This window comes from Limanda limanda, chromosome 13 (assembly GCF_963576545.1).
Source record: "Limanda limanda chromosome 13, fLimLim1.1, whole genome shotgun sequence".
In the NCBI taxonomy this organism is placed as follows: Eukaryota; Metazoa; Chordata; class Actinopteri; order Pleuronectiformes; family Pleuronectidae; genus Limanda; species Limanda limanda.
Window position 1 is genome coordinate 8127968 of NC_083648.1, and position 18916 is coordinate 8146883.

At 40.2% G+C, this 18916-nt stretch overlaps 1 protein-coding gene across 1 annotated transcript in view; it reads left to right on the forward strand.

The window, feature by feature from the left end:
• Positions 1 to 949: 949 nt before the first annotated feature.
• The window catches only part of insra (insulin receptor a), a 49275-nt gene continuing 31308 nt past the window's right edge, over positions 950 to 18916 (forward strand). The window contains exons 1-2 of the mRNA XM_061083724.1: positions 950 to 2155; positions 13319 to 13867. Of these exons, the coding sequence (XP_060939707.1) occupies positions 2056 to 2155; positions 13319 to 13867 (649 nt within the window). The 5' untranslated portion in view covers positions 950 to 2055. The remainder of the gene's footprint in view (positions 2156 to 13318; positions 13868 to 18916) is intronic.

Here is an 18916-nt window from a genome sequence, read left to right on the forward strand (position 1 = left end):
CTCAGAGAAGAACTCATGGATATGAATGAACTTATATTTATAAGCGTGTGCAAGTTTGTGCAAATCCAAATAAAAAGTGTGCATATAGTAAATCAAAATGTGATTTCATGAGACAATGAGTTATATCCACGTATTCCATGCTTCAATTAATTTATCCTCTTATTCCACTGATGTCTTTTGCTTGGAACAACCGATCGAACCGAAAATCATCTTGCACGTTTAGGGAACAGATATTTAATATTATTGTTATGCAATTTGGTGCTGATTCAAAGAAAAAAGTAAATTAAAATCCAAATTTTGTGAATTTAAATGTGCTTTCATGAGGGTGACTGGTGGTTCTAGTGACTTCCAAGAAGGAGGTTATGTTTTCCTGAGCATAACCTGGTTGGGTTATGCAAAAATGACAGGACGGATTCCCACGAATGAAGATATGTGTCTTGAAAACCTTTTTGTTATTCTTCTATGAGTATTATAAACATGATTTCAGCTATGCAGACAGGATCGAAGGTAAATTATAAAAAACTGTATAATTTATTTGCTCAGAGAAGAACTCATGGATCTGGATGAACTTATATTTAAATCCAAATAAAAAGTGTGCATTTTGTGAATCAAAATGTGATTTCATGAGACGCTGAGTTCTATCCACGTATTCCATGCTTTAATTCATTTATCCTCTCATTTCACTGATGTCTTTTTGCTTGGAACAACCGATCGAATCCCCCTCTCCGATTCAAACCCCCTCGGGAAAAAAAAATGCTTCTGAAATATACCCCATGAATAAAAACGACTAGACTTCCACACTACAAATTACTGGTCGGGGAGTAACTGCATTACTTTCCACCACCTGACAGTGGGATCAGTTTGTTGTGTAATCCAATAAGCTCCAGTCCGTATTTCCCCTGAAGCCCATCTGGCTCACTGGCAGGGTTTGTTTACTGGCTGGGGAAGGAGAAGCGGATCCTGCAGGAGCTGGAGAGAGAGAGACTGGACAATCTACCTCAGTCTGTCTGTGGGACATGAAAAGGGACAAATACCGCTGAGGAACTTTTATCTCACCGCTTTTTGTGCAGCTGCTTGTTCTGTAGGACGGAACTTGGATTGACGTGCATGTTTTTTACAGAAACCCTCCTGCATTGAACCAGTCAGAGAAACTACATCTCTTTAAAAAAGAAGGAGACCACCACCACGGAGACCACCGGAGTGCTGCCGAGCTGAGCCACGACCCCGGGGTCCCACGGAAATCTGTGCACACGTTCGGGGGTCTCGACGGATATATGAGCACCAGTGGAACCAGTAGGGGAGATGTTCGCGACTCGCTGGAGGACTTTTGAAAAAAAAACAAACACACGCTAACGCCACGCACGCTTTCTAAAAAAAAAAAAAAACAACCTGAATAAGTTCGGCTGTTTCTTTTTACATTCACCCTCCCCCTGTGGGTGCAGCTTTTCTCCATTTTTTATTTGCATTGTTACGTGAATTTTTTTAAATTTAATACGGTTGGAAAAAAAGCGGCGCAAACTTCTCTCTCTCTCTCTCTCTCTTTCTCGTGGCCTGGACGGGAGTGGTGGAGCCAGGCTAGGCTAGGCGGCTAGCAGCTAACTAGCTAGCTAGGTGGCTAGCTCTGACGTTAGCCTGCGCTCGGCTTTGTTTATTTTGTTGCTCTTCTTTCTTTCCTCCCCCCTCCACTCGGGACAAACTCAACCGGGACAACCTGACATTGAAAGACATCAAACAGAGGAGCCGTGCGTGTGCGTGCTGCGTGTCCACACTGCCCCCCCACCCTCCTCCTCCACATGAGGTGGCTAGCTTTAGCATCGGTAGCCGGGGCGCTAGCTTGCGTCTGACCCCCCCCCCCCGAACACGTTGGTCCTCCCTCGATCCTCCGCCCATCTTCCGGGATGTCTTTTATTTATTTTTGTTTACCTGTTGGCCCACGCCACCAAACAAAACCAGTCTCCTGAAGGTGTCCCTCCTCCATTTTGAGCTGTCCTCCTCCTCCTCCTCCTCTCGCCAAAGGGGACAAACCGAGCTGTTTGGACCCGGGACAGGAGCTGGATGGTGTCTCACACCGAGTCAGTGATGTGTCCCCGGACTTTGTGTTTTGTTTTGACCGCTGTCTGCTTCGTGGTGAGCTGTCATCGAGCGACTGGAGAGAGTAAGTAACACTAATGATCGAGCTTTTTCTCTCTTTTCTCCCCCCCACTGTGTCCATCAGAAGACACGATGCTGTCAGACAGGAGACATTAGAGACACGTTGGATTTTAATGTGTTATGATGATGTCTGTCCTGTGTTTATCAAAAGTCTGTGTCACTGGAGAGATGATCAACACTCACATCTGATATTATTCACTACATATGTCACAGTAATGGTGGCTTTAATCCAATGTTTTGATTTTATTCTTTATATTTTGATAGAGATCCATAGACATGTATAAGCCAAACAGTTGCAAATATCTTTACACGTTTATAATTATTTCAAATAGATCAATAAATTCAATATGCTGATAAATGCTTTAAAATGTTAGAGTGGAATCACTAAATGCTGCCATGTTGACATGCAGAGTTTTGTTTTGTTACTGATGGTAATTTGAGGTAATTTGAGGTAATTTATCAAATGTCTGTGTCACTGGAGAGATGATCAACACTCACATCTACTGTTATTCACACGTTTCCCTACATATGTCAAAATAATGGTGGCTTTAATCTAATGTTTTGATTTTATTCTTTATATTGTAATAGAGATCCATAGACATTTATGAGCCAAACAGTTGCAAATATCTTTACACATTTATAATTATTTCAAATAGATCAATAAATTCAATATGCTGATAAATGCTATAAAAAAATTGTTGAGGAGTGGAATCACTAAATGCTGCCATGTTGACATGCAGATTTTTTGATTTGTTACTGATGGTAATTTGAGGTAATTTATCAAATGTCTGTGTCACTGGAGAGATGATCAACACTCACATCTACTGTTATTCACACGTTTCACTACATCTGTCACAATAATGGTGGCTTTAATCTAATGTTTTGATTTTATTCTTTATATTGTAATAGAGATCCATAGACATTTATGAGCCAAACAGTTGCAAATATCTTTACACATTTATAATTATTTCAAATAGATCAATAAATTCAATATGCTGATAAATGCTTTAAAAATGTTGGAGTGGAATCACTAAATGCTGCCATGTTGACATGCAGATTTTTGATTTGTTACTGATGGTAATTTTAGGTAATTTATCAAAAGTCTGTGTCACTGGAGAGATGATCAACACTCACATCTACTGTTATTCACACGTTCCACTACATATGTCACAGTAATGGTGGCTTTAATCTAAAGTTTAGATTTTATTCTTTATATTTTGATAGAGATCCATAGACATTTATGAGCCAAACAGTTGCAAATATCTTTACACATTTATAATTATTTCAAATAGATCAATAAATTCAATATGATGATAAGTGCTATAAAAAATTGTTGAGTGGAATCACTAAATGCTGCCATGTTGACATGCAGATTTTTGATTTGTTACTGATGGTAATTTGAGGTAATTTATCAAATGTCTGTGTCACTGGAGAGATGATCAACACTCACATCTGATATTATTCACACGTTTCACTACATATGTCACAATAATGGTGGCTTTAATCAAATGTTTTGATTTTAATTCTTTATATTTTGATAGATCCACAGACATTTATGACCCAAATAGTTGCAATCCTTTTATAATGCAAATGTCTATACACATTTATAATTATTTCAAATAGATCAATAAATTCAATATGCTGATAAATGCTTTAAAAAATGGTTGTGGAGTGAAATCACTAAATGCTGACATGCAAAGTTCTGTTTTGTTCCTGATGGTAATTTGAGGTAATTTATCAAATGGCTGTGTCACTGGAGAGATGATCAACACTCACATCTGATATTATTCACACGTTTCACTACATATGTCACAATAATGGTGGCTTTAATCAAATGTTTAGATTTTATTATTTATATTTTGATAGAGGTCCACAGACATTTATGACCCAAATAGTTGCAATCCTTTTATAATGCAAATATCTATACAAATTTAGAATTATTTTTAAAAAGATCAATAAATTCAATATGTTTGAGGAGTGGAATCACTAAATGCATGTTGATATGCAGTATTTTTTGTTTTGTTACTGATGTTAATTTGAGGCACGTAGGCAGCAAGTTGTAGACAGTCATTGCTTTTGAGGGACAAAGGTTAACACTTATCTGGCTTTTTGGAGTCTGCAGCAGCAACTGTAAACAAAATGTTTTGTCCCACATTCGTAAGCAGTCTTAGGATTTGGGATCATAAAAATAATAATACATTAATTGGACTGTGCTGTAGATTGCAGATTGGAAAGCATGGACTTGTAGCTGTGGTCTGTACAGGAATGGAACAATAAGCTCCCTTTAAAGCTCCTGACAATCCCCTTTATATTCACCAGCCAACCGACCCGGTGGTGATAACAATGAATGAACACATTTGCAGTCACCCCGGAGACATTTTCGCGTTTCTCAAACACTCGCAGCTTCACACCACTGGAATCTTTTAGTTTTGAGCAAATATTGGTTATACTCGCGGGTAAATGCTGAGCAAACCTGGGGGACCACTTGCATGTTTAAACTGTTGTACAGTAAGTGTAGGTGTTTGTAAAAGATGACAACAACAAGGACCTGGTTGATAAGCAAGACTCATTTATTTCCCTGTCTATCAGGAAATGTTGATAGGTAAAGCAACTTTTTACATATAAACCTGACATTACAGAGTTTAAAGCATTTTACATCCAAATATTGATTAAATTAGTTAAGTAGTTGAAGGAAATCAGATTCAAACAAAAACAATTCTCTTATAATTTACTTTATTCAGTCTGTAAAAGTTTGGGGTTATAATAGATAAGAAAACAAAGACAGATCTTCCCCAATATATCCTGTGGCCCATCCAAAACACAAACATTGAATTGATTTGCAATAATGAGGTTATTGTCATTTTAAAAAGTGGAACCATGTCATTTTGGGCAATTTGGTTAAACAATTACATATAATGTATTATCAAAATAGTTGGTGTTTCATTAAATATTTTTTTTGCCGCACTACCTTTTTATTGTCACTTTAAATTGTAATTTGGCAATATCATTTAATACTTTAAAACATATTTGTATTAATGTCGGTCAACCTAGATGATTTCCTTTCTTTGTCTCTGAAGGAAAGTCCATGCCCAGATACATTACATTGATTTTGGGGCACAAAAGGCAACACATAATAGGCTTATATAGGTGTTTTAATTACTTTCATCACTCTGTGAATACTAATGAATTGATCTGAAGTGTTAATCCCTTTTTTCCTATTGTTCTTGTAGGGAAGAAAAAAAGCTTTAGAGCAAGTTTGTGTTACTTGTCTTACAATAATCCTGACGTGAGCACATATACACAACACACAGTTGTGTTAGTTCAGAGACGGATTGACAGGAGCTCCTCCTCCTATGTTCAGTATAAGCAGTTTGTATTTTGTGTTTGTGTCCAACAGTGTGTTGCCCCAGGTCGCTTTAAACCTCACACTTCTACAGTCCATGGCGGAAGTTGGTTTTTAAGAGGCGCTCTGAAGGAAACAGAAAAGCACGACTCTCCCACCGATTATCAGATTTTAGTGAGGGTTGAAGGGAGCGTCGCCATTAAACCAGTCGGAACGAGAACTTTGGAGACATAAATCAAAAGCAAGTTGAGCAACTGCGCTGTGGCCGCCCCCCTCACTCCTCTCAGACGTGTGTTTGAACCACAGAAGGGACGAGTGGAACCTGGGCCTCACACTGGCTGATTTCATAAGCCCGGCTGACCAGTGGCGAAGTCAGGAAACCTCCTGTGCTACTCGTTGGTCACTGTCCAGCTCAGCTTAGTGGAAAAATATTCACTTCATATTAGAGGCTTATGTTCAGTGGCAGTGTTAGTTACTATGTTAATTTATTCACTATTGAGTGGCAGTCGAGTGAGAGCTAAAATATGTCCAAGTACCATCATTCTGTTCCTATGTTTTCTTCTTTTGTTTAGTTTTTTACATCCAGCGTATTGAGCCCAGGGTTAGGCCTCTTGTTTAGTAAGGAGCATTACACACATCCGTTTTGAATGAGTTGTGGTTGTTGAACAGCACTTACTGCTGTCTTGAAGGTATCTCAGAAATCCAAACTATTTCAGGACTCTTTTAACCATCAAGCTTAAAAAACATTTAGTCGTCTTGGGATGAGATTTCTTACCCTACCCCTACTGTTTGCAGTAAATGACAAATCAATGCTTAATTTGTGTATTCCTAAAAGAAATTGTAAAATACTATCGGACCATTTGTCTGTGTTACTGTTTGTACTGGTAAAGCTTTATATTTTTATATGCTATTGCATCCAATAATCAGTATTTATCCAATCATCAGAACCTTAAAAATAAATAAATAAATCCATTTGCCAATAAAATAAATGTATTTAATATCATACTTCTTATGCTTTACTGTAGTCCCCTCTTCCTGTCTGTAATCACCTCTGTGGTGTTGAGAAATGTCTCGCCCACTGCACTAACTTATTGATTACACGTCATGAGTTATAGCCTATCAACGTCATGTGACAATAGAAAAACGCCTGTTTCATATTATTCATTACTGTTTATTTAGCTGTGGATCAAATCAATTTTCATAGAAATGTTTAAGTCATTTGGACGGCACTTTGCAGTTCTCCCCCTTGGCACGAGTGCGGGCAGAACGTTTACATGTAGGCAACACAAACAAACATGGAGTACCGTGACACAGAGAGGGTTCATTCTGAACAGCGGGTAGGACTCAGGACAAATCAGGGAGCGTGTACCTAAAAGAGGAACTACTTATCGTGCATGGATGTGGTTTGGGTATGAAAAATATGAAATTGACCAGAAAACTGTTCCAGGCAAATTGTGCCACAAACTCAGCCGCACAACAGACTCAGACTGGAACACCACTGACCTCTTTCCCCTACGCAAGGAGGTCAGAGAGAGAGTTAGCAGATGGGAGCTGCTTAAATATAGTCGAGGTCTCTAAACAATCCCCAAACTCTTTATATACAGCATGTGGTAAAAAGTCCCAAAGATGGAAAGGGTAAAGATTACAAGTTTTATCTTCAAATATATTTATCTGTATTGATGCCAGTTTGTATATCTGCCCATTTCATTGTTATTGTCAAAAAAAATGATTATTATTTAATTTCTTGTCTTGCACGATAAGAGCAACCGTTATATGTTATTTACAAGTGCCCAGATAGAAATAAAATTGAACTGTCGAACTAGACTAGCACTCAGGAGAGCGTATACCTCCACCAATGCCCAACAGTCTCCTTAAATACAAGCTGCACCAAAATTCACACACTCATAGATGTCAGTTCCCTTTATGGGCCTCATTTCTTTCCCCATCAAAATACAATAATTATTCCCTGGGAAATAAGGTGCATAATTTAATGGATTCTTCCCCGACCCATCCTGTATCCTTCCACCAAGTTTCATGGAAATCCGTTTAGTTGATTTTGTTTAATCTTGCCCCCTTTCAAGCAGATAGGGGTGTAAACATAACCACCATGGCAGATTATTTAATAATAATATTTTTTATCGTATAACGGTCCGAAAAATGTTTCTTCTAGATGGATAAAAGAATCGTCAATGATTCTGGAAATAACATCAAACTCAATTTCTGAGGTTTTCCAACTTGTATTACTTGTTAATACAAAAGCTAAGGTATGTGACTTGAATGTGTTGTTACTGCTTAAGAGGCGAAAACTGTGGTCGACTTCTTTCTTGGTTCACCTCAGGTTGTGAACTGAGGCCTCAGGTGGTTTGGTTGTCAGACTGTGGCATATTGTTGTGCCATGATAAGAGTCACCTAATCAGCAGTGTCAAACAGCAGGAAGCCAGTGGCTGTCTGCTGTCGAGCACAACTCGGGGTCCGGAGCAGGTCTCGTATGTGGGCAACGATTCAATCAGCTGCCACCCTGGGTTCACTCCTCCTGACAAAACGCCAACTGTAACTGTCACCTCTCAGCCACCCCTCCAAAATCACTACACACACACTTCACTGCGTCTCAAGTACCAAAGTCATGAGTGGATTTGACATGAACACAATAGAATGATTTTGGCACTCGTCACCCTTGACAGTGACGCTCTGATCCGGGCTGACGGGTTCACGTTTGAAAACTATATACAGCTTTGAAATGGAGCAATCAGGCACACCTGCACTCGCTCTCTCTGACCACGCAGGCGTCGGACAGGGAAGTCTTGTTGTGTCAGATCTTTACCCTTGACACCGTGCTCCTGTTAACAGGAAATGTGCTTGTTATTGTGCACTCACACGTTAGAGGTAATGATTACCCCCAATTGTCCTTAATGCCCACATGATCTTAAAGGTTTGTAAAACTGTTATTTCGGACGCAGCCTGTGATTCTTAAACACCATGTTAATGTCACATGGGTTTTTCAAAGGAATCAAAGTCCCAAATTTAAAAAGAAACAATAGGCTTCTAAATGTTTTATTTTCCTATGCCTCTTTTGCTAACCAGCAGAAGGAATATTTCGTAGGCACATGCAGCTGGTGGGCAACTGACTCACCAAATTATCCTGGTCTAAAGCCATTTATCAATACGATAGCCATCACATTATCCCAAGAGGGAACTTTGTGGTTTAATAGGCTCCCTCTTTTACTCACTTTCACTCTATTTAAAGGCTGGGCCCGGATTTACTTTGGCTTAACTTTATTCCCTGTTATGCTTTCCATGGCACCCCTACCAACCGTCTTCATCTGATAAGCCACTCTACCCACTCTGCGCCTGCTTATAATGTATTAATTTATATATTGTCGAGGAACTTACTAACAGCTGTAATATCCCATCCTTTGCATTTGGGAGAGAAGACAAACTTCACAATTAATTCATAATGCAGCCAAATACCTTTAAAGTTAAGCATTGCCTTGAGATAATACAGTTGGTTTGACTGTGGTGTTTTCTTATTCCTCTAATTCAGAGAAGAGCTTTATTAAAAGTTGTTAGTGTTTGCAGTCTACCTTGAAGGGATGTTTCACCCAAAAATGAACAATCACTCATTATCTACTCAGCACTATGTCGTTGGAGCGTGGTTGACGTGTTTGAGTCCACAAAACGCTTCTGGAATTTCAGGGGTAAACAGTGTTGCAGCCAAAACCAATATAATGATATATGGTAAGTAAAAAAGGATTTGGCAGCAACGCTATTTACCCCTGAAACTCCAAAAAGTATTTTGTGGAGTCAAACACTTCACCCCTCCATCAGCATAGTGGTGAGGAGATAATGAGTGAATTTTCCTTTTTGGGGGTGAACTATACCTTTTTTAAAGCGGTGTAATGATTATGTTTTACAGCCCATCTTAAAGTGGATTACATAATGTGTTGTCAGTTTGGAGACAGTGAATGTATCTCGATGACCTCGACATTTTGTGGTTGTGTGGTTAGTTTTTAGTCTAGGTTGGAAAACATCGGAACAGCACAAACCTTGAAAAGGGAAGTGTTGCAATCACGGAGTGTGTGTGTGTGTGTGTTCCTGTGTGCTCATTGAGGCCTCAGTTCTCTGCAAGGCCGGGCTATAATGTACACCATTAGTCTAACAACCTGTAGCCAACTCCTCCCCCCCCCCCGACATTCACCTCCTTCACAAGATCAGAATTGCCTTTTGATGCTTGCAGCTGCAGTGAGAACATTGTGGATTTGTACATTATACCCATGAGCACACAGTGGACAGATGGTGACGTCTCCAGCGGACTCCCTGCAGTATAGATATGCACAGTACTCAACACCTCACACTTACAGTTGAGTGCATGTTGATTTAAATTTAGGACCGTCCCGTGACACAGGCATGATTTTCATGAGCCGATGTACAGACATACTTAATAATGCTTAAACCAGGCCTAGAAGTTACAGGGTTATGCTGGTGTCATTTTATCATTTAACTGAATATTCCGAGGCCAATGCCAAGGTAGTAAAAAAATGGGCGATATTGATATATTAGCCTTCAATTCAACATTTACTGTTGTAATGCCTCATGATGCTGTTATTTTAATATTGTGGATAGAATAGTTTTAAGATATGGAGCTGGAAAAGAGCTTTAAAATCTTTTTAACTTAACTTTTTAAATGTCAATCTCTAATATATGTTTTGTCTCATGCAAATCTCTTTCCAGAAATAATCTCTACTCATCCTGTTGGTAGAATAAATTAAATGTTTGTTGTTGTCCTTTCATTTGATCAATAATCCATGAAAAAAAGACAAGAGAGCAGGTCTAACCTTTACATTTTGAATTGACCGAGTCTGCGGGTTTTCCATCTTGTTATTATTAACAGGCTTTTCTTTGCTCACAGTGTTGTTGAAATGGGAAACCATCACACTGCTCCGTTTTAATTAACCTTAAAAGTGGATCTGTCTCCGAGGTGCAGGCAGTGATGGAGATAGATAGAATCTAATGGCATCAGTCAATAGTGATCTGTCCCTCTAATGCCTCTAATTGACAATTCAGAGCACCATTGCGGTGTTTGGCTGTCTCGCTCAAAGTAGGTGATGTATAGAGAGCTGGAGCCAGCCTAGTTTCCGTAGTAACCTTTGTGATGTCTCCCAGTTTTTCCAACAAGCTTTTAAATTCTGCGACGCACCTGGTTTGTTTTGCCTGAGTCGTGTAATGTCGTCAGTGTTTCAGCGCCCTACTCTGAAATAACCCAAAAATTGTGTGTCCATTTGTGCATGTGGCTTTTCTTAAAAAAACATTTTTTGGTTCCACGTCTGCCAGCGTTTCGTTCCTAAACTAAGTATTCACACATGGTGAAGTCAGCCCGGCCAGTTCTTTCTCTGCTATAAAATTCCTCACTTACACACCCGGGCTGCCATGTTCCAGTTTCCAATGTGAGCCACTATCGGCACGGCTGGAGTGTATTAGATTCTCTATTGGGAATGTGGTGCTAAAAATACTGGCCTGGCTGAAAGTGTACACTGATAGGAGCCTGGACTCGCTGCCCTGTGATGATTCGCCTTCTCCACAGGGTCACCCAGCACTCTGCTAGTCGACTTCACTGCCAACACAGAATCACCATCCCCTCGTCGTTTCACACCGCCAGCGTCTTTGTTCACGGAACAGTTCTGTTTGACTGCGTGTGGCTCAGTCTTGTAAATGGCTTCCTTCATGGATCTAGACTTTGCTGCAGGCTCCCGTCAGTTACTGTCAGTTTGATAGGAAAACTTTTATTTGGAGGTGGATGTGTTGAAAGAACAGATTTTTGACTTTCATGCATACAACTCAGCGAAAGGAGCTGCTGATCCAAGCCAAGTTGCTTTTAACAGGCGGCAGTTTAAACCCAGGGCTCATATATTTAGATGTTTCTCAAACAAGCCACACAGTCGTTGGCCAAACTCTCGATAATTGCTGTAAATTGAGCTTTCTAGTAAAGGTCATGGAGTGAAAAGCTGGTGTTTGGACACAGTGTTTGGACACCGCGTGTGTGTATGCGCGTGTGTGCCAGTTGTCTTGTACTGTTATGCAACAGAAAGTGTAAAATGAGCCGCTGCCATAAAGAGCTGCACGCCTAGCTGTTATACCACTTCCCCACATGGCTGACCAGTTGGTCTGATGCGCCCATCTCAACGGTGGGTCGCTCGGTAAACAAATGCAGTCCTCTCACCAGGCAGCACACCTCCAGCTGCACCCAGGACTCGTGAGCTGTAACACTGTGGCTGGAACGTCCCACAATGCACCTGAAGAGGAAAACATCTTTATGACCATCATTATTTGTGTTATGTCACAAGCATGTGCTCCACAAGTTGGCTGGTTTCCAGTGGAGAGAGCTGAGGAAATCCTCATTAGTGTTGGTGTTCCTCATGCAGAACCTCCCCCTGAGTGTAATAGGGCTTGATATATTTTGCAGAAGGCTTCAAGATCAGTGCACGTTTTATCTTCAGCTGCAGTTCTCTTGAGATTCATCTAGAGTGGAAACGACATGTTGATTGATTAATTCAATAAAGCAAACTAATAAAAAGAGCAATTTCCTGCTTCTCGAATAGGGATGCACAATAAAACAATATCACTAATTATCAAAGTATATTTTTCATCCAGAGCAATATAACAAAAGTTCAATATATTCAGATCTATTCCTTATTTATTGTGAAAGCAGAATGAGGAGGAATTACATGTAATTGATCCACCTCAGATTTGTAATACATTTTGCTGTTTATCAGATGCTTGTCATTTTCTGCCTGAGAAGAAGATTTCTAAACCACAACCTTACCTCAGGAGCAAGAGAGAGTCTTTGAACCTAAAACAAACAACTTTGTGATAATTAATTATGATAATCTATTATAATAAAATGAAAATGATATACCAGCCCTATTCGAAAAATATAAACTAAACATGTAATTTGAACAAATCACCTGGAGCTCTGGTAACTAGGGTAAGGCTCTGTCTTTACTATTTGACTTTCATTAGACTAAAAGATTAATGAAAACAAAAATGGACAAGTAAATTATCTCGAGTTGCAACATTCACATTCATCTATTATACTGTCATTGTGGTACAGTATAATTTGAGGTGATTGACATGGGACGTGTCTGCACAGCAGCAGAGTCAAGGAATTTCTCATCAAACCAGATCATGTGTCTGGGTGAGGACTGACGCGGCCCCAAACTTACTACTGGGGCAATAAACGACCATTAGTGCTTGAATTCCCCTCCCAGACAAATACTTTTTATGCATTAGCTAATGTTTTTTATGGTCTCGAGTTACAGAAGCAACTCCACAAATCAACCCAGTGTAACCAAGGATGAGCACAGCTCTGATGACAGCGCTCCATATTTGACAGTGGCTCGCTGCCAGATATGTGGTTGCTAAACAAAATGTCAGTGAAGATAGTCTGGTCTTCATCAAAGACAGACACACAACCGCGTACTGTTCAGTCAAATATCTCTAATTAAAGAAAGATATATTATATCTCCTCCTTTTGTCCATCTTACTTCTTCGACCCTGTTTTTCCAGTTTGCAGAGTAAACCTGTAGCGTTGTAATCTTCTGTCAGTGGCACCAGATAAATTGTCTTAATGAATCTTCCTGGTCTTCACATCTAAGGGTCATAATATCACCTTTTCATTATGCATAATACAGTTCATTTACACATAAGACATCACTAAATCTCAATCTCTCCACACATTATTGTTTAAGCCTTTGAGATCTATTTTGTGAATGATTCATGAATGAGTCTAGTTTCTAAAGAACCTGTGTCTTTCCTTTCTTGTCTCTTCAGTTTGTGTAAGCAAGGACATCCGCAACAATGTGACCAACATGCAGACGCTGGAGAACTGCACTGTGATCGAAGGCCACCTGAAGATCTTGCTCATGTTCAAGACCAAGCCAGAGGATTTCCACGGCCTCAGTTTTCCAAAGCTCAGAGTGATCACAGACTATCTGCTGCTCTTCAGGGTTTACGGCCTGGAGAGTTTCAGTGATCTCTTCCCCAACCTGACAGTCATCAGAGGCAACAACTTGTTCTTCAACTACGCCCTAGTATTGTTCGAAATGCTGCAGCTCCGAGAGATTGGCCTCCACAGCTTGATGAACATCACCCGAGGTGCCGTGAGAATCGAGAAGAACCCAGACCTCTGCTACCTCTCCACTCTGGACTGGTCCAAGATCCTGGACACGGTGGAGGACAACTACATCATGGCCAACAAGAACGACAGAGAGTGTGGAGACGTGTGCCCGGGGGCGCCCCTTGGGAAGACCACCTGCCAGACGACAACAATCAATGGACACTTCAGTGAACGCTGCTGGTCGCAGAACAGATGTCAAAAAAGTAAGAAGACCTTTGTTATTATTCTTTAGAAAAAAATATTTGGCCTTGGTTATTGTCAGTAGTGGAACTGGTGTCATACAATCTGCACACACAGAACGAGTCCAGGACCATCCTGCTGAGGATCACTGTGTCTGTCATTCATCTTACCAGCATTGATGTCAAAGGAGCAGACTAAAAAATAGAAACATGTGTCAGTATAATTCTTTTGTCACTCAACAATTACTGGAAATAATCAGTTGTTGTTCTCTTGCTTATAAGAAACTCACAGGACTTTTGGCTTCCATCTGGTAAACCTATATTTCCTGCAGCAAATGTTATGGTGTTGAGTAACAGAACTATTCCCATTTACAACCGTCGTGATACATGTAATGAGAATCCTGGATCGTTGCTAAAAACCACAGAGCGATAAAACGATCAATTGCATTTGACTGCTGGGATCTGTCGCACACAACGGATGTGGGAATCTCTGGCGTTTTTGTGAGCTTTGCCTGCCTGCTGAGGACAGTAACAACTTTACGGGTGTTTTTTTGGTCACGGCCCTGCAGCCCACCAGTGTGATAGAATTCTGAATCTGATTTCTTTCATTGATGCTGATGGTCCGTTTGCGTATGACAGACAAGTCTGTATTTGTATGTGTTTGTGAGAAAGATAATTAACAAAGTATTTCAGTATTATGAAAAGAATAGGTAAAGCTGCCATTATCTTGCTTTTCTTGGACTCAGCTGCAGCTTCTGGTCTTCAGCAGATGGGTTTTATTCAGTAATATCTCATGTTAGTCACTGTCTAGTTTTTTGATGATAATCTAGTTGAGTCTAAAGTTTTAATATAATTTTTTAGATGATAAACATTTAATTTCCCAGGAGGCTTTTGATTATATTCATAATGCTAATCCAATCCCTGCTATTACATTATTGTCAAATGAATTCCTTGCCAGAGACTAGTAGCAGCTCCTTGTGCAGCTCTTTCCCAGCTACTTTCCACCGACACGTCATTATTTCCATTCTACTTTGGTTTTACTACACGTCTAACCAGTCTAACATTTACAGAATTCAACTTTCCATTAGGATCAAATAAAACCTGATGGGGGTCTGTGTTTCAAACCAAAATAGCTCTTTGTTCGCAGCCGAGTGAATGATGAATTTGCAGCTTTAAAGTTGCTTTGTGGTATTGAAATGTCAGAGCTGTGTCATGTGTTCAGGTTAAGTTAAGTAGGCCAAGTTCTGTGTCAACGCAGCTTGAACTGTACTCTTAATGTGACGCAACACCTCGCCAGTTAGTCTATGAATGTTTACTCTCAATAGGCCGTGCTGCTGTCATTGCTCCTCTCGTGTGTGGAGGAGGTGAAGAAGATTGTGGACATCATGACACATTTCTCATTCTCCGCTGTGAAGCAATAAGCTCCTGCGACACGGGCTGTTCCCTATATGTTCTGGCTTTTACTGTAAAAACCACAAGCCCACCCGTTTCACACTGCCAAAAAGGTTCAAGTTCGAGTGCTGAGAAGAATTTTGCGCATGGGTGATGTGTGAACACCTTGGCTCGCACCCGTTACGCAACAGTGCGGTACATTAGTTAGAACCGTTCTTTTGAAGCAGTTCCCCTGCACATGTCTGACTTTTCGAGCTCTCAGTGATGTTTGTTTGCTGTGGCGACTGCATGCACTCTCTCTCTCTCTCTCTCTCTCGAACTGAGCACGCCCCATTATTATGCTCTCCAGTCCTCTTGCCACTGAAGAGTGTTTTTATAGTTTTTCCACTAATGTCTGTGCTTGAGGTGATTTCTCTCCGTCATCACAAATCCTTGAAGACATTTGCAGAATGGGCCCAGAAGACCTACTGTCAAATTGTGGCGATGTGGTGAATTTCAAGGGGGAAGTGTTATATAAAAAGTCTCCCGGCATATGATTTCCTAATTGTGTGCCATAATCTGTTGATGAATCAACGCCAGATGCTGACTGGCGAGCACTGGTCTTCAGCCATGGGCCTGCATTCAGCACGGGCAGGGCTTGTGGTTTTGTGGTCTGGGACCTGCGGTTTTTTGCCTACTTTCGCTGAAGCATGAAAAGACCCGTCAAGCCCCAGCTTGAACCACAGGACAGAGAGCAAGGCATTCGGTGTCCCTTTCAGATGTTGTGCTTTTTACTTAGTTCTTATTATAGACCTACAGTAGCTCTTAAAGGGAGCTACGTGCATCTTTTTCTCTGTGTTAATCTGCTGCTCGCTGCAATAACTTTCATCACAGGGCTCCAGAGTAACTTTTTCCAGTAGTTTCCCAGGTGCTCCCTAGTAAAGCTTATGAGCATCAGCACTAAAGTTTAGGCCTTGAATCAACATGCATCGCCAACACATTCATAACTTTTCCATCTGATTTATGCTTTGGTGATAAATAGGAAATTTACAGAAATAGCAGAAGACAAATAAAAGATTTACAATGATAGCATAAAAAATGTGGTCGGTACATTTCTTTCATTTACAGTACAACAAAACAAGTAAATAGATCATATCCCCCTGAGAGCCACTGGGTCTCTGTACATGTGAAGCACAACCCCATAGCTCTTTGATCCTGACAGGTGCTGTGCTGCCTCTTTGTCACCAGAACCCCCAGGCTAGTTCCCACGATCCTTTTACTCCCTCAATAAAAATGACATGTTATCTCATGTACAGTTGAATGTTATCTGGAATTGCCCTGTACTGTTCAGTCGTCCTTCTTGCCAAATATGTGACGTTACTCGGTTCAAGTTTCTGTTTTTGACATTAAGCCGCGGGTGAGAAATTACAGGATTTTCTAGTTGTGGTTGGAAGCGGTTGGTATTAGTAGTGTTATTCAAGTATCTGAATAGATTTTCTGATCGATATAAACTTCAGATCGTGTTTCCCAAAGGAAGCAAGAATACCGGTACATCTAAACGTGCATTTTTTTAACTGTGCATGGCAACGTTCTGAATTCTTTGTGACCTCCTCAGAACACGCTGTATCATATGATAGGGAATAACTTTCTGATTAATATAAGCTTTAGATCGTCTATTACTTGCAGAGATAAATTGGAAATAGTTTTTTTTACATAAAACATTTTTGATCTGACCTCACAAATACAATTTTTATATAAAAATCCAGTTTTTCTTTCCTAGCACTATAGAAATCAATGGAATAGAGCTAAATTGGCAATACAATGCACTAGAAAAGTTGGCAATACAATAATTCTTAGCATGGGTACTGCAGAGAAAAGGCAGTGGTTACATGCTGCAAGTGACGGAGGTGACGGTGTGTCGCACACACTTTCTGTCCACCGGGAGAAAACGAAGCTGAAGAACCACAAGGCTTGGCTTAGTTCCCATGTTTGGAGTCACAACCCATTTCCCTTCCTTGCTTCTCTAACAGGGGTAATTTGAGCTTCTCCCAGAGCAGCCACTACTAATTTCCCCCTCCTTTTTATACCAAATTGGGTGCGTCCATTCAGTAAAGTGGCAAAGCAAGGTTGCAGGAGATGCTCATTATGGAAGCTGATTGGATTTGACCACACACACACACACACACACACACACACACACACACACACACACACACACACACACACACACACACACACACACACACACACACACACCATGTCAACAGCTGTAATTTTTAATTTAATTAATTGAACTATGTATTACTGTGTGCCTCAGAGGTAGTTTCAGATCTTGAGTTTTTTGTCTTGCATGTCTCTATTTATTTATTTCATGACTTACTGGTAATAATCAGTAGTTTCCAGATTGTCAGTCTTTCATAAACACAGGCTTTTTAAATCTGCTGGCAAACAAAGCAGGCCTTTATTTCCTTTTTAAAATTGAGTTAAATTATTATGTGGCACAAAGGGAGATATTACTGTTTAGTCTTTTAATAAAACATTTCTTGCCAACACTCATTTAAAGATAATGGGTATTTGATTATGTTTTAGTAATGGCTGTTATGTGGCACAGCTTGTTGGGCTGTTAGGATGTCAGCTTAGCCTGAGCTGCAAAAACAGACTGGCAGCTGAACATATTGGCTGTGACTCAATAAGAAAGCAGGGGCTTCCATTTGAGATATTCTTTTGGACTGCTTAAGAGCAGGGACAAAATGTCCACCGATTTATTTGCATTTTTCTTAAATTATGTGTATATATTCTTAAATATATGTATTTACTATAATTATCAGTGGGGCATTTTCTAGAGAGGTGACAGCAGCAAAATAAAAAAAAATGAAAGTGAGGGGATTGAGGGATTGGGAATAACAAGGAACAATGGTGCCTGGCCAGACGCAAACCCATCATGGTTCATGGTCATGGTCAGCCAGACCATAAAACACAAACGCTCTCAGGGGTCTCCCTAATATTGCACATGTAAGGCCACCTTCTTGTCCGGGAAATTCCCAGTGTTAGTATGAAGTCATTTTTCAGTAATTATATGTCACACAGGTTGGATTACTGTGAAACAAAATCCAATGGCGTTATCTTTATTATTTTTACTCGGTGCAATCTCATGTGTGGAGTATTAGGTCTTTGTTATTCTAGTGTTATACTGGTGGGAAGCAGTGACAAAGCTGAAGTAATAATGAACTAGTAGAGTACATACCTTCGCCAAGGCCACACACTCGTAGATATCAGTTCCCTAAGTATGACTGATTTTTAATCAAGATTCATTAATGATTCCCCAGCAAATATGTGAAAATATGTCATAATGTTGAAGAAATCCTTGATCCACCCTTTGGTCCAGATCTGCCCCAAAATGAGGATGGACTGATTTCTTCCATGTTCCATCCGTCCACCAAGTTTCATGGCAACCGTGTCCAGTAGTTTTATGTAATACCAACCAACCAACAAGGGAGCAGGGGTGAACACATAACCTCCTTGGTGGAGGTAATAATAATGGCCCCTATCGTCCCTACAGCTTTTCAATCATTCTTTAATGGCTGGCTTTATTATTGCTGGAATATTAACTAGACACTTAAGCTTTTGTTCTCTTTGTGGAGCTGTTTCTGTTGCAGGCTGTTCACAAAGCTCAGGGCGGTACACAGTAAATGAGCTTGAATT